Genomic DNA, 13,220 nt, shown 5'->3' with positions numbered 1-13,220 from the left:
TTACAGCAACCGAGAGCGACAGTGAATGTGACGAATCGCTGGGAGGATCGGGACCGAAAGGCAGACCGATCGGACCAATCACGAGTCGCTCAAAGCGTCCCCTCTGCTGCGCGGACCGTTGCTACGGTAACGACAGGGCTGTGGCTTGTGTGTGGGCTCCTAAAAGATTGTGGAAGCTCCGCCCCCTCACTGGAACTGGAAAAAGAAAATGTACAAAATAAAATAAGTTAAAATAAAAAATGATGGTTACTCGTACATATATTTCCAAAGGGAAAATATAATTTTCTCCTCCTGTTATGCTTGAAGATATATAGAAAATAAAAAATAATGATGCTGCTAATGTTAACACTTAAAACATTTTGCTCAAGTTAAAGCAGGCAAAAGCAACCTGTGTGTATTAAAAGTTCTGTATACGTATTAAAGTGAACAAAAATTATAATATAATATTATATAATAATATAATATGGATTATTAGATTGCGTATGGATTAACAAGTAAGCAGAATTTTAATGATGAAGGTGGTTGTGGGGGATATTTTGATATAGTAGTGGGCATAATGTGTAATATTTTGTAGACATTATTTTGTATGTAAAATCTCTATCTGCAAAGTAGATAACTGCAGCTGTCAGATTGGCTAAATGTAAGTTTTAAAAGGAAAGAAATGAACAACCAAAATACCTCAAAACTCAAGTTTAAGAACTGTACCTGAGTAAATGTACTTAGTTACTTTAAAAAAAAAAAAAAAAAAAAAAAAAAAAATTATATATAATATATATATATATATATATATATATATAATATATATTCCACTTCACTTTTTGAGTTGTTGTTTTTTTTAAATGCATTCTAGTATCCTGCCACTTGGGGGCAGTTTGGTCCTTTTCATGACCCAAGATAATGTGTTGTGTTTCTACAGTGCATCGAACCACTTTACATTTTTTATAAACACTTTATCTGCATGCTTGATATCTCAACATATTTGAAAAATAGAACAATTATTGCGCAAGATGTGGAAAAGCTGTGTGTGTTATTGCACTTTTCTAAATCTAAGCTGCCGACATAGTTATAGTTTAACTAAGTTAAAATAGTTATAGTTAGATCATGCTTTTGCCTCCTCCTGACAAGCTGAACTACAACTTGCCTTCAGCAGAATCGACCTTTTATACTCCGTTTGAACCTTTTTCTTTTTGCTCTGGAAGTCACCGCTTAAAGCAGCAGAGTCAGAGTCAGAGTCAGAAATGATTGAAGAAGAAGCTCCTGTAAACTTTCCTCCTGCGAGGAAATCAATATCAAACAAAGTTATGACATTTGAATTCGTTTTCAGCATCCTCTTCACGCCAACGCGCCGTCCTGCCGGTCTGGGACATTTTCAAACAATCAATAATTTAGTTTCTCTCTTTCAGCACGAGCGACGAGGAGGACCTGCTGTCACGGTGAAAGAAATGTCTGTTTAGTTCAAAGTCAAGTGCAAACGCAGAATGTGATCCAGGTGTGACACACTGACCACCGACAACATCACACTAAATGGACCTGAATAAAAGGTAACATGAAGGCCTGCCTGGCTGTGGAGGCAACGGGAACTCACAGCACCAGTCAAACAAGGTGACATCTCATGGGACGAAGCTGCCCGAGGTGGCAGGAGGTCTCACTGAGGGGCACGGGGTGGAGGGGGGGAGGTGACGGGGTTTAGGGAACAGATGGTTGCCTGGGCGGTTGGCTGTCCTCGCAGCCACTTTCATTAGCTCCTGTGTCGTGCACTTCTTTTGAACGGGTCCAGGCCTCTCTGACAGGATACAGACTGAGCTTGTCCTCAACATACAAGGAAGGCAGAAAATACGTCAAACTTCAGGTGCTCTGAGGTGATGAAAAATTCAGGGAGGGGTCGGAGGAGGGGGGGGGGGGGTCGGTTGTGTGCTGTCAAATTAGATATATCTTCTGCTGCACATTCTCCTTTTAGCAAGAGAGTTGTTTTTTTTTTGCTCTTGTCTGGTGATGACGGGGTGAATGGATCCAATGAGGATGACCGTCAGACGCTCATCGAAACGGATTCTACGAGAAGCAGCTTTAAGTTGTTTCTGTGTGTAAACTTGTCGGGTGAAGTTTTGGCTTTCAGAGAAAAATTCATCTGGACAGAAAATCTCTATTCTGTGTCTTGTTATGAGGCTTTAGCCAGATGCTGTTTATCTCTCTGGTAGAAATATGCAGCCCAAATTTATTTCTCGAGTGATTCAGTGAAAATCAAACTTAATTGTGCAAAAATATTTGACTAGAAATTAATAAAACACAGAATTGTGAATCCTGTCAAAAATGTACGTAATCTTTCAACTTTAGAAGAAACGATTTTTTTTTTAAATTACTGAAGTCTTCAATAAGTACAAACAAAATTATAACGAAGCCATTTTAAAAATAAAAAAAGTCAATTTAGAAAATGTATGACATATGTTGCATATACTGTTAAAATAAAATATTTTAGCATGAAATCACACATTTTCATCGTCATTACTTTGTGTAGGCGTGAAAAACAAGCTGCCCACCGCTGGTACACTCAGCCTGCATGGTGTCTGCTGCATCTGTCTACATTCAGTTCCTCTTTAATAAAGGTCATCGGTTGTCGAATGTTCGAGGTCAAACAAGTGAACAAAAAGCAGCCGAATGATTTTTGTTCACCCGCGTTCAGAGCGAGACGCACAGAAAGAGAGATCGAGAGAAAAAACTGCCCCCTCACCTGTTAAACTGTCACCGTGCTAGAAATAAAGTCCACACAGGGTTTCTGCTGTGATTATAGAGTGCGTTTAGCCCAGTTTAGCCACCAAAACAAAACACGTGATTAAGTTTACCACTTGTTGTACTTCCTCGAACAACCACTGTCACGTGACCTTTGTCACGCGACTTCAGTCACGTGACCTTTTTGGACGAGGCAAAACGTGGCACCGACGGTATCCTGTGGTGGACTGAGGCTCGAGGAACTAACAGACTCTTTGACCTAATGATGGAAACGATTTAAAAAAAAGAAGAAAAGTGTCAGAATTCAACCCTAACGAGGAGGACGTGCATGTTTGTATTTCAACGATCCGTCCAGTAGAAGTTTGAGATATTCCAGCCTGGACCGACCGTCCGTTAACCACGCCGGGTTTTGGCTCATGATATTTTGGAGCAGTACAATTTTCATGCCCCAGATATCCATATTGCATTCATACGGTATTACACATGAGCTGCATGCTGTGCTCATTAGTATTTCCTCTGCATCCTCACAGCACAGCAGTTGGTCACTGCCTTACAGAAGCCCAGTGAAGACTGTGAAGTTGTTGAAGGAGGAACAAAAAAAAACACACTGCAGCACCCTCAAGGTCATGTTTTCTATGGATTTTGTGGGTTTTTTTGTGTTTTTTTTTTTTTTTATCATAAAACGTCCAAGTTATGCATCTGAGAGATTCCAGTTGGTTCTGTGATTTAAGAAAATGTCATTTTAATGCTTTGCTGCTTCGGGAGGACACCCACTGAAATAACATCTACAGTATATTCTGATGGAGCTGTGACCTTACACAGATATTTCAGACTGCTCTCCATTATTTCTGTGGATTTTAATTCAAATGAAGAAAAAACTGAGGCTGTAAAATTGCGTCCAAGTTTATCATTGAAGCTTTTAAGTCTAATATAGACATATTCTAGAAGAAACCAACAAGAGTGTATAAAGAGGCTGACATATCTCACTTTGTTGTTCTTTGGTTTGTTTTGATGTGATATATGATGTTTATTGTTGTTAGTGCTGGGTATCCTTCAAAATATTCAGATATTTGTACTGATACCTTGACTTTGGTAATGATCTTTAGTTTCCATGCAGTTTAGAGGGGGAGAGTTCAACCCAGCTTGTTTTCTGTAACAATTTACAAATGTTCCCTAAATGCAGCACATGCTAGCTAGATGCTAGCTAGCCGGTGCACAGACAAGCCTCCACTAGTTATGCGTTTAACAACAAAAATGTGTTTTGGCACTAAATTTCAAACAAAAGGACAAATTTTGCAGTTTAGTACCAAATTTTTTGTTGCTTGGGGTGATTTGTTATTTTCTTTGCCATTTCTGGTTCAGGTATTTTTCCCTCCCACTTTTTACTAAACAGCAGAAAAGTCATTAATGTATATATAAAAAAGAAACAAGTAAATTGAAATGAAGACTTTTTTTCCCAGTGAGCATTTATTTGATGATTTGAAAGAAATACAGTGATTGACGGCATCCTGATGGTTAAAAGAAGAACTTTTTTTTTGCAGACTCATTTTCTGAGGCTTTACACTTAAAACAACAGCTGGGAAATTATCACTGCTGCAGAGTTAAACACCGTTATATTATCTTGCCCTTTAAGGAGGTGCATTCAAGGACCTCTGTACTCTATTTCACCACAACGATGTGGGCGTGGGACAAAAACACAGTTCGGACATCGGTAACTTCGGGTCGAACATTTGTACATTTGTCTCTTCTTCTGGACCCTTCAGGTCAACAACGTCCTCCCCAAAATGCACAGTTCACAGCGGCTGTGTGTGCAGAGGGCAACGATCACAGCATGCACAGGAAAATAGGAAAATCAGCCCCGTTAGTCGCATCTTTGATTGGTGTCATGGACTCATCGGTAGCAGCAAGTAGCCCTTAACAGTGAGGTAATACCGGTAAAACCCAAGGCGTTGACAGAAGCCGTTTCACGTGACACATCGGACAGATGACAAGGAAATCAACTTTTTCTTTGCTTCAAAGGTGTTGCTGTGTTTAACCAGGAAGGTGAACTGAACAATGGCTTTTATACTTCTTTTTTTTTTTTGCATTGTGAAACCAGAGCTCTTTACAGGGTGAATTAGCACTTTTTCATATCAAGCTAATAACATGAAACTACAAAATAGTTGTATTTTATCAACAGGAGAAGACATTTTTAGTTTTTGCCCCCCCCCCCCCCCCCCCGTCCCACCTCCAGTAAATGACAGCATTATTACACAGAGGAAAGGGAGAAAGTGTCAATTTAAGGTGCTTCATAAAAATTTTGACAATAATTACAAAAAAAACCCAACAACAAACAATTTGTCTCACAGCATCAAGAAAAAAAATGAAAAACTTGATGTGATTGTTTAAATGAAGGTGAAGTGTTTAACCTCGCTACCAGCAATATTACAATAAGCGCTGACCGACGTGGTGTTGTATATTTAGGGTGATTAAATACTGCTTGCGGTTACAGTGAACTGCATGTCACATCAACAGAGTGGTATTTTCACATTAAAAGCTTCGGGGTCACTTGAAAAACGGGGCCAGCGTGATGAGGACGTGAAATAAGAAAAATACCACCTGGTTTTTTTTCCTCTTACTGCTTTTTCCAACAAAAAAAAAATCCGCAGCCGTCCTTCTCCAGTCCCGTCAGCAAAAGGAGTCCGGTCAGATCCAAACATCAACGTCTGATGCCTCCAGGTCCTTTCCGGCCCAACGGTACACGGGTTCTCACAGCCCACCTGCAGGTGATGAAACAGTGGATAAAGCTTCCACTCATGACAGACTTGTGAATCCACTTCAACAAGAAAAAGCAGGCAAATCCGCCGCTTCGTTTCTCTAAAGGAAAGGTCGTGGGTCGGGGGTGTGTGTGGGGGGGGGGGCAGCCACAGTTAGGTCCCAGAGTGAGTGTCCGGGGGTCGCTGCTGCAGCGGCTCGTCGATGGTGACCGCGATCTCCTCCGGTCTGGCGGCGCTCAGGCAGTCGGTTTGGTTCAGGGATATGTAGCTCATCTCCAGCAGCCGCGGTCGCTCGCCCAGCTCGCTCATCTCGCTCATCTCGTTCATGTTGCTGGCGATGCAGTTGACCTCCGTCTTGTTGCGGTTGGCGGCTCGACGAGAGGCGAAGACCCAGTCTGAAGGGAGGCAAAAAAAGAGGTGTGACTCTGGAGGTCAGCGCAGATAGAAATCATCATTAAGTTACACGGGGACTTCAGCCGAGTGTAAAAAAAAAAAAAGGGTAAAAATGTGGTAGAGCCACCAAATGGTTTGTGAACTACCGTTTTTGGGGCATTTGGGCAGAAACCATCTTGGGGTTTTCTTTTTGAGCCACATGTGACCATATTAGGTTGAGCTTTGGAAGCAGCCAATCGGCAACCAGCAGTGACGTCACCTGTTGGTTTGTGAACGTTACGAAGCCTCCAGTTCAGATTCTGTCCGTCGCCATCTTTACTAGTTCAGAGCGGTTTGAAAGCAGGAAGTGACCATATTTGGGCGAGCTGGGGGAGGAGCCAGCGGTGGATCTGACTGATCTGATTGGAAACTCGGCGATACGACGTCCCGCCCACCGATAGCTGTAACCTGACTGCACCACAGGCCTGTCAATCAAACAGACCAAAGATTACATCCATTTTTATAGACATTCATTATACTGTCCCTTTAGAGCTTCATTAATCAGTATTTCCTGCTTTAAAAATGCTGGTGGTAACAACACCACAGAAAGCTATCACTATCTCTGCAGCTTTCGTGTTTTTTATTTTTTTTTATTTCAAGCTTTTTTGGTTTTACAGCACATTTATTTTACGGTCAGTGTTTCTATCAGCAGCAAGCAGCTGTTTCCAGTAAACACACACTGATGAACTCCTTGTACTCGACCTGCAGCAGCAAACAGCAGACACACACAGTCAGACAGTATCTGGGAAAAAACAATTAAAAAATAGAACATCTAACAGCAAGACGTTCTCAAAAATGCAGGTTTTACATTTAATATAAGATAAATGCATAAAATATTTCCTTGTTAAGGAAAGTCACCACTATATGAGGGGACGCCTTCACTTTTTCACCTTATTTCCTGCATTTTGTTGCTTTTGTTTTTCTGTCCTACTTTTCTTGTTTACTTTCTTATTTTGTTCCCCTTATTTCTGCCCTGCTTCAGACTTCAGGCTCATTTTTTATTTCTATCTTCCCTCCGTTTATATATTAATTAGTCTGAGGCCACGTTCCCGAAACATGTCAGCACCACAATGACCCCGAAGTGAACAGCTTGACTGGAGCGGCTTCACGGACTCAGACTTAAGCATCGGTGGAGAGACCTGAAGACGGCAGTTCACAGTCGCTTTCCCGTCCAATCTGACGGAGTTCGAGAGGATCTTTCGGGAAGAATGGGATGAACCGTCCTAATCCAGGTGTGCAAAGCCTGCAGAGATTTACCCAAGAAGACTGGAAGCCATGACTGCAGCCAAAAGGGGAATCTACAAGCAGGGGTCTGAATACTTTAAAAAAAATAAGAGATTTTATACTTTGATTTTTTTTATAAATTTGCCCAAAAAAATAAACATGTTTTCTTTGTTATTTGGGTTTTTTGAATTTAGATCAATGGGGTTACATTGCAGATTTTTCCAATTTAAATTGAAACAACAACACAAATTCTACAAAAAGTGAAGAGGTCAAAATACTTGATCTTCATTGGCTGACAAACACAAAGTGTTTCCTTGGAAACCCCCAAACCAGGAGGGGCAATGACGTCTTTTACTTTTGATCAATTTTCCCTTTTATTCCTTGTTGTTTATTTATTTCCTTTTAAGACCTGATTGCAGGAGCTTCACGTGCAGAACTAAAGTACTCCTAGTTCACGACGAGCCTTCACAGCCTGCAGGGAAAGCGGACCGATGCAGTGTCGAGCGCATGCGTGCTGGAAAATTATCGCTCGGACTAAAAAGAAAAACAAGCGAGCTGAGTATTTAGAACCTGCAAAGAACAAGGCTGCAAACTTCATCTGACAGAAAGTCATGATGGGTTCAAGCCTCTGTAATTCCATTAGAGGCAAAGCACCATAAAATTGTTTCTGGGGGGAGATGTGTCTGAGCGCACTGCAGCACCATCATGTGTGGTGGAGCCTTCTTGAATTGGGACACATCAATCATCGTTCTGTCAGATGAGGAGCCCAGATTAAGGCTGACAGTCGTGAGTGTGAAGAACAGACAGAAGGCAGAATGGGATTCCTCACACTCAGAGAGTCACCCCCTCTTAAACGGTGCATTCAAGGCTCCGGTGCAAAAGGGGGACTGAAGTGACTGAGCAGAAAATGAGTAGGAGCTCCACTGAAATCTGAGGTTTTGAATCTATCTGATGCTCAATGTAATAATATCAAATCAATCTTAAACATATTTTTTTTCTATCAAGTTTTAAATGATTCTGTTGGCACGCTTTTTGTTTTTGCAGAAAAAATCCGACATTTCAGGGAAAATGAATGCAGTCGAAGTGTTGTTTGGGTTTCTATCTTTGACACGGCGGTTAACATACTGTTATTAACAATACTGTGTATATTGTTGTGGTTTGTGAGAACTGTGCAGCCTGTTCAGGCTCCATAATTAACACTATATTTTTTTTTAAATAAAACTTAATGGATTTACTGTATACCACTTTTTGCCATAAGGTTATATTTTTTGGTGCGGTTTTTGTATGGTTGTTTATCAGCAACATTACGAAAAACTACCTACGCGTTTTGAATGAAACTTGGTGGAAAGCTGAAGCACAGAGTAAAGTAGGACCCCTTAAATTTTGGAGCAGATCCGACTAATGGGGTAGATACACTGATTATTTTTCCCTTTCACCAACGTACCAAGATGGCACATTAGCCTACTAAACATTTTAAAGTCCAGTGAAGGCAGTGAAGTTCAGCAGTGAGAAAACATAGGCCATTCTAGGAATACGAGGACTCAGGCCGGGTACCAGTAATCCTCAGGGTTCACATGTACGTAACACAGCAGGAAGTCGTAATGGAGCCTTCAGGGACGGTGGTTTCATAGAAGAGAACTGTAGCCGGATATTACATCACCTCAATTAGAAATTGTTGGCTTTGGCGGATGTCAACTTTATCATCGAATCTAATTCCTAATCTCTGTTACGATACTCCCCTTTAAATTTTTTGAACCATTTCAATAAAATTTGGTTTCAAAACTTGCTACTATTTGTAGCCCTGGTTATTTCAAAGTATTACTACTAATACTGTGAATAAGAATATAAATAATCCCTGAATAATTCGTTTTTAGGATATTTTTTTTTTTTTTTTTTTTTTTACAATGTGGATTATATTGTCAAATTTTCAGTCATCATTTGTGGGCCCATCAGGGACTAAAACAACAGTCAAGATTATCCATAATCCAATTTATTTGGAGGGAAAACTGGAATTAATCACGCCTGAAATTTCAGAAAAAACCCTGTTGTATTGGAAAACTGTATGCACGCTTGCTATTCGTAAACTGTGATGTTTTCTTTATTAGTAACAGTCGTAATTTCACTGGTTGCTGGTGCAAAGCTCTGAAATGAGACCCATGCTGTCATGACCCTGAATTACAGTGTGTATACTCACTATATTTACTCCAGTGCATGTTTCCCTCTGGGTTTTTTTTCTCTGTGCACTGCAACATGTCAACAACAAGCTGTTTTGCTTTTCCGATGTTGCGCCATTTTCTGACGAGTGAAGCATCCTGCTGTGAGCCGGAGAGCTGACTGTCTTTTCAACCTTCCTCCGGTGAGACGGAGAACAGCTGCAGAACACAGATCCTCCACATTTACACCTTAGCAAAATGCCCACGAGCCCGAACACTTGTTTTTTTTGCCAGGTGAGGTGAGAAAGGCAGGCAGACAAGACCAGCTCTTACAGCTGACCGGGGGGAGGGGGAGCGGGGTCAGCATGTCTCTGTGGCAAAGCTAAGTGCTGCAAACTGTGACCCGTGTGAGCTCTGCTTTTTTTTCTCTTTTTTTTTTTACCTGGGTCGCTGGTTTCTCCTGCGTCACCTTCAGCAACAATCGACCTGCCTCCACCTGCATGCAGAGAGCAGGAGAACAAAACATGTTTGAGACTCGATGTACAGAATCCCTCCGAGTCAGGACAAATCAAAAAGGAAGAAACAGATGTGGACAGATGTGTGATCATGTGACTGAAGCGAGATGAAGGTCGGTCAGCGAGGAAGACGCTCAAGAGCAGGGTCGTCTCCAGTATTTAACCTGCACAAAAACACCTCAATTCAATTTATGACTTGTACTGAAGGGAATAAAACACAGTAAATTAATTCTGATACATGCTAGTGTCATCAAAAAATTGCTTTTTCTCAGTAATCCCCAAACTCTACGATAATGTCCCCAAAATATTTGTTGTTATCCCAAAATTTATCAGAGTAACTCGCAAAAACCCAAATTTGGTATCATTCATAACATTTTTGTCAAAGTGTAGAATTTTATTCCAGAGCTCCAAAATATTTTAAATTTGTTAAAATGTCAATAACTTCCAGTCGTCCTCCAAATGTTGTAATGACCCCCGAATTCCTGATATTTGTGTAACTCCGCCCCCCAATTTTGGCACCATAATCGAAAAATTTGACCATATTGGGGGAATTGATATTCTGAACAAATCCCAAAAACAAATGTGATGTCATAACTTCAAAATCTGCTGTAAAATTTACCGTTGGTTCTTAAAGCTCAATTATTCCCAGAAGTCTCCTTCCTCATTAAATAATCTGAAGTAATAAATTGATTTATCGGGTCATGTCAGCACTATGAGAAAACTGAGTCATAAAAATAGACTCATTATTTCGTTCTTTCATTCATTATGTATCACTCACAGGAAGCTTCTCTAAAATAGAAAAAAAAACCAGCAGACCTCCTCTCCATTTCTCATACAGACACTTGCTGATAGTGTAGTTTGTCAGGATGTCTCCCTCACAAGGTCATCGGCCTGATACCAGAGCTACTGTACATCTGCATTAAAATTACTACTTGGGGAATGTTTAGTGGGGAAACAAAAAAATAGTCTCCACTGTCTTCTGACTGCATTCACACATTCTACATATTCATTTAACAACCAATCTGTCCGTTACTATTTCAGCTGTGTGGATTCTTCTGTGTTCTCAGTCTGTTTGAAGTCTTTGAAAGCATTTTTCTTGAAACCCTGACTCTGAGGGCTCTTCGATGGGCTCCACATTCAATTTAAGGGAATCTTTCCCTGCAAGGCACTGCAATGGAAAAGTGTCATTTCATTGGCTGTTCTTAACCTTTATTAGCTTTCCTGTTCCTGTTAGTAATCCCGGTGGGACTGAATGCACACACACACACACACACGCATGCACACGCACACACACACACACACACACATGCACATACAGCAGAGGTCACATACCGACAAAGTCATTAACCACATCCTTGACCAGGTGTCCAACTATCGCGTACGCCACCGCCACCACCACCAGCGCCGCCATGACCAGGTAGAGCACCGCTTTGGGCAGCGGGATGGGGTCTCGCGCCGGCGTCCGGTAGTCCGTGTACAGCAGGTCGCTCTCGGAGTACGAGTACTGAAAGACGTGCTCCATGCCAGAGGTATGGTTGGAGTTGAGAGGCGGGTTGCTCGCGCTCATGGCGCCGTCCGGCTGCAGGGATGTCACCACGGTGGTCGTCGCGGTCTCCGCTTTGTCGATGTTGACCAAGCCCGTGGTTTTATTAATCAGAGGCAATATCTGGGACAGGAAGTAGCTCCAGTCCTTTATTGCGCTCGTGTTGCATAAAAACATTGTTTCGGCCATGTAATCCCCCACACCAATGACTGGATTGGATCAACGAGGCGCAAAAAAATCCTCCGAAGACGCGCGGAAGGAGACACGAGACTCTCCAAACTTGTCCTCCTTGGGAGTAAAGCTGTTTTTTTAATAATCCAACAGGTTTCCCCAGATGCCAAAGTCTCTGTCCGACAGGAGCTCATCGGTGCCTCTGGAAACTTACCCCGCTTTCATTGATGAAAGGCACAACGCGTCACTCACTGACGGGCGGCGCGGCTTTTACGCACGAATAAGAAACAACAACAAAAATCGGAATCGTGTGCCTCCAATCTTTGGTTGGTTTTGGAAAAGTGACATAAAACCCAACGCGTGTGACAGAGAAACAGGCGTCGATGTCATCCACGAGGGAAGAAACGTGCGAGGAAACGTGTCAGCACTCCAAAAAAAAATAAATAAATAAATAAATAAATCAAAAAAACGCGTACATTTGTGGATGAAGCTGTTAAAGAATCCGCGGCTGGAAACCCGGCGTCCTCGTGGCTGGCTCACGCGGTGATAATGACATTTGAACAGTAAAAAAAAGAACCGTCCTGTTGATGCACGGGGGATGTACGTGGAGCGGACGGTCCGGTGAACCTGCAGTCACGACACGTCCTCCAAGCTGCTCTCAGGATGGGAAACGTTCAGGCTGGAGTCGAACCGGGACGCTGAGGGACTCTTGTTCGTCCTTCATATCAACTCCAGCTGGGCGATGCTCCGCAGGAGAACCGCAGCCGGAGGTGAGTTCATGACACTTTCTTTATTCAACCTCAGTTCTGGTCTTTCAGATCGGACTCGTTAGTGAACAAATGCAACTGCAGCTGTTGATGTGATATAACATAAAATGGAGGAAGGTGGCGCTCTGTGGCCCAACAAGGAGTTTTCTTTCGGCTCAAGTTAAAATAAGATCCAGACGACACAGAGTTGGAAACTAAACTTAATACAAATTAAAGTAAGTAAGAACAAAACTGTGGAAAAGTTCCAACTCTCCAAATGAAGCCAAATTCTGTAAACTGAACAGCAGAGGGAGGCAGGACAGACGAGTTGATGGTCGCCATGTTAATTTAGCATACTAATGACTGGTTTGCAGATGATTGATCCATAATAAGAATATTTCAACAAACAAAATGATTGGCATGATGATCAATACAAAGCTGATTACGGTTCATCAAGTTTTAGAGAAAAATTCTCTCAAAGCCGCTTCGTGGTTTCACCAACAGTCCATGAAAGTTTAGTGGTGATCCATCTGGTAGTTTTTAAAGAGAGTGGAGACACGGTTTTTTTAGGATTAGACTCTAATGACGTGTTGCAGCTTCAACAAAGTCCCAAAATGACCCGAATAAATGCTGGTGGTGTTGATGGAGGTTCTGAAGGACAGAACCAGACCGCCGCCGGGTCGGCTGGGTCACGCGAGGTCACGTCAAAACTGTGACTGTCGGGATTTAATGTGAGGAATAAAAACCAAGCGGGACGTCTCTCAGTCTGAAATAAAGACGAACTGACACGTAAAAAAAAGACTTCACCAAATTAAGGAGCGCCTGGAGACGAGCGTTCCAGGGACAGGGACGTCCCGCTTGGGACAGGGAGTCCCTGTGTGGGTTCAGGCCGTGTCTTCGTGTAATCCTCCACTGAGTCGTCTCTCTGCGGAGGTCAGACCGCCGGCTGCAGGACT

The 13,220-nt window shown here is 42.1% G+C and overlaps 1 protein-coding gene across 1 annotated transcript; it reads right to left on the bottom strand.

The window, feature by feature from the left end:
* Nucleotides 1–4,970: 4,970 nt before the first annotated feature.
* LOC138200339 (uncharacterized) lies at nt 4,971–12,126 on the bottom strand. The gene is made up of 3 exons (XM_069152918.1): nt 11,137–12,126; nt 9,732–9,785; nt 4,971–5,875 (listed from the first exon to the last, which is right to left on the bottom strand). The coding sequence occupies exons 1-3, from the start codon at nt 11,534–11,536 to the stop codon at nt 5,634–5,636; spliced, it is 696 nt and encodes a 231-aa protein (XP_069009019.1). The 5' UTR covers nt 11,537–12,126; the 3' UTR covers nt 4,971–5,633.
* Between the last annotated feature and the right edge of the window lie 1,094 nt (nt 12,127–13,220).

Source organism: Embiotoca jacksoni, unplaced genomic scaffold (genome assembly GCF_022577435.1).
Source record: "Embiotoca jacksoni isolate LCO1_2020_lvr unplaced genomic scaffold, fEmbJac1.0.p SCAF_19, whole genome shotgun sequence".
Lineage (NCBI taxonomy): Eukaryota > Metazoa > Chordata > Actinopteri > Embiotocidae > Embiotoca > Embiotoca jacksoni.
Note: the sequence above shows the minus strand (reverse complement) of the source record. Positions and strands in the feature narration are given on the sequence as shown.

Coding starts and splice junctions, on each gene's coding strand:
- LOC138200339 (XM_069152918.1), bottom strand. CDS start 11,536: ATGGCCGAAACAATGTTTTTATGCAACACGAGCGCAATAAAGGACTGG. Junction 9,786..11,136: donor TGTGGTTAATGACTTTGTCG/GTATGTGACCTC, acceptor CTCTGCATGCAG/GTGGAGGCAGGTCGATTGTT. Junction 5,876..9,731: donor AGGAGAAACCAGCGACCCAG/GTAAAAAAAAAA, acceptor GCCTCCCTTCAG/ACTGGGTCTTCGCCTCTCGT.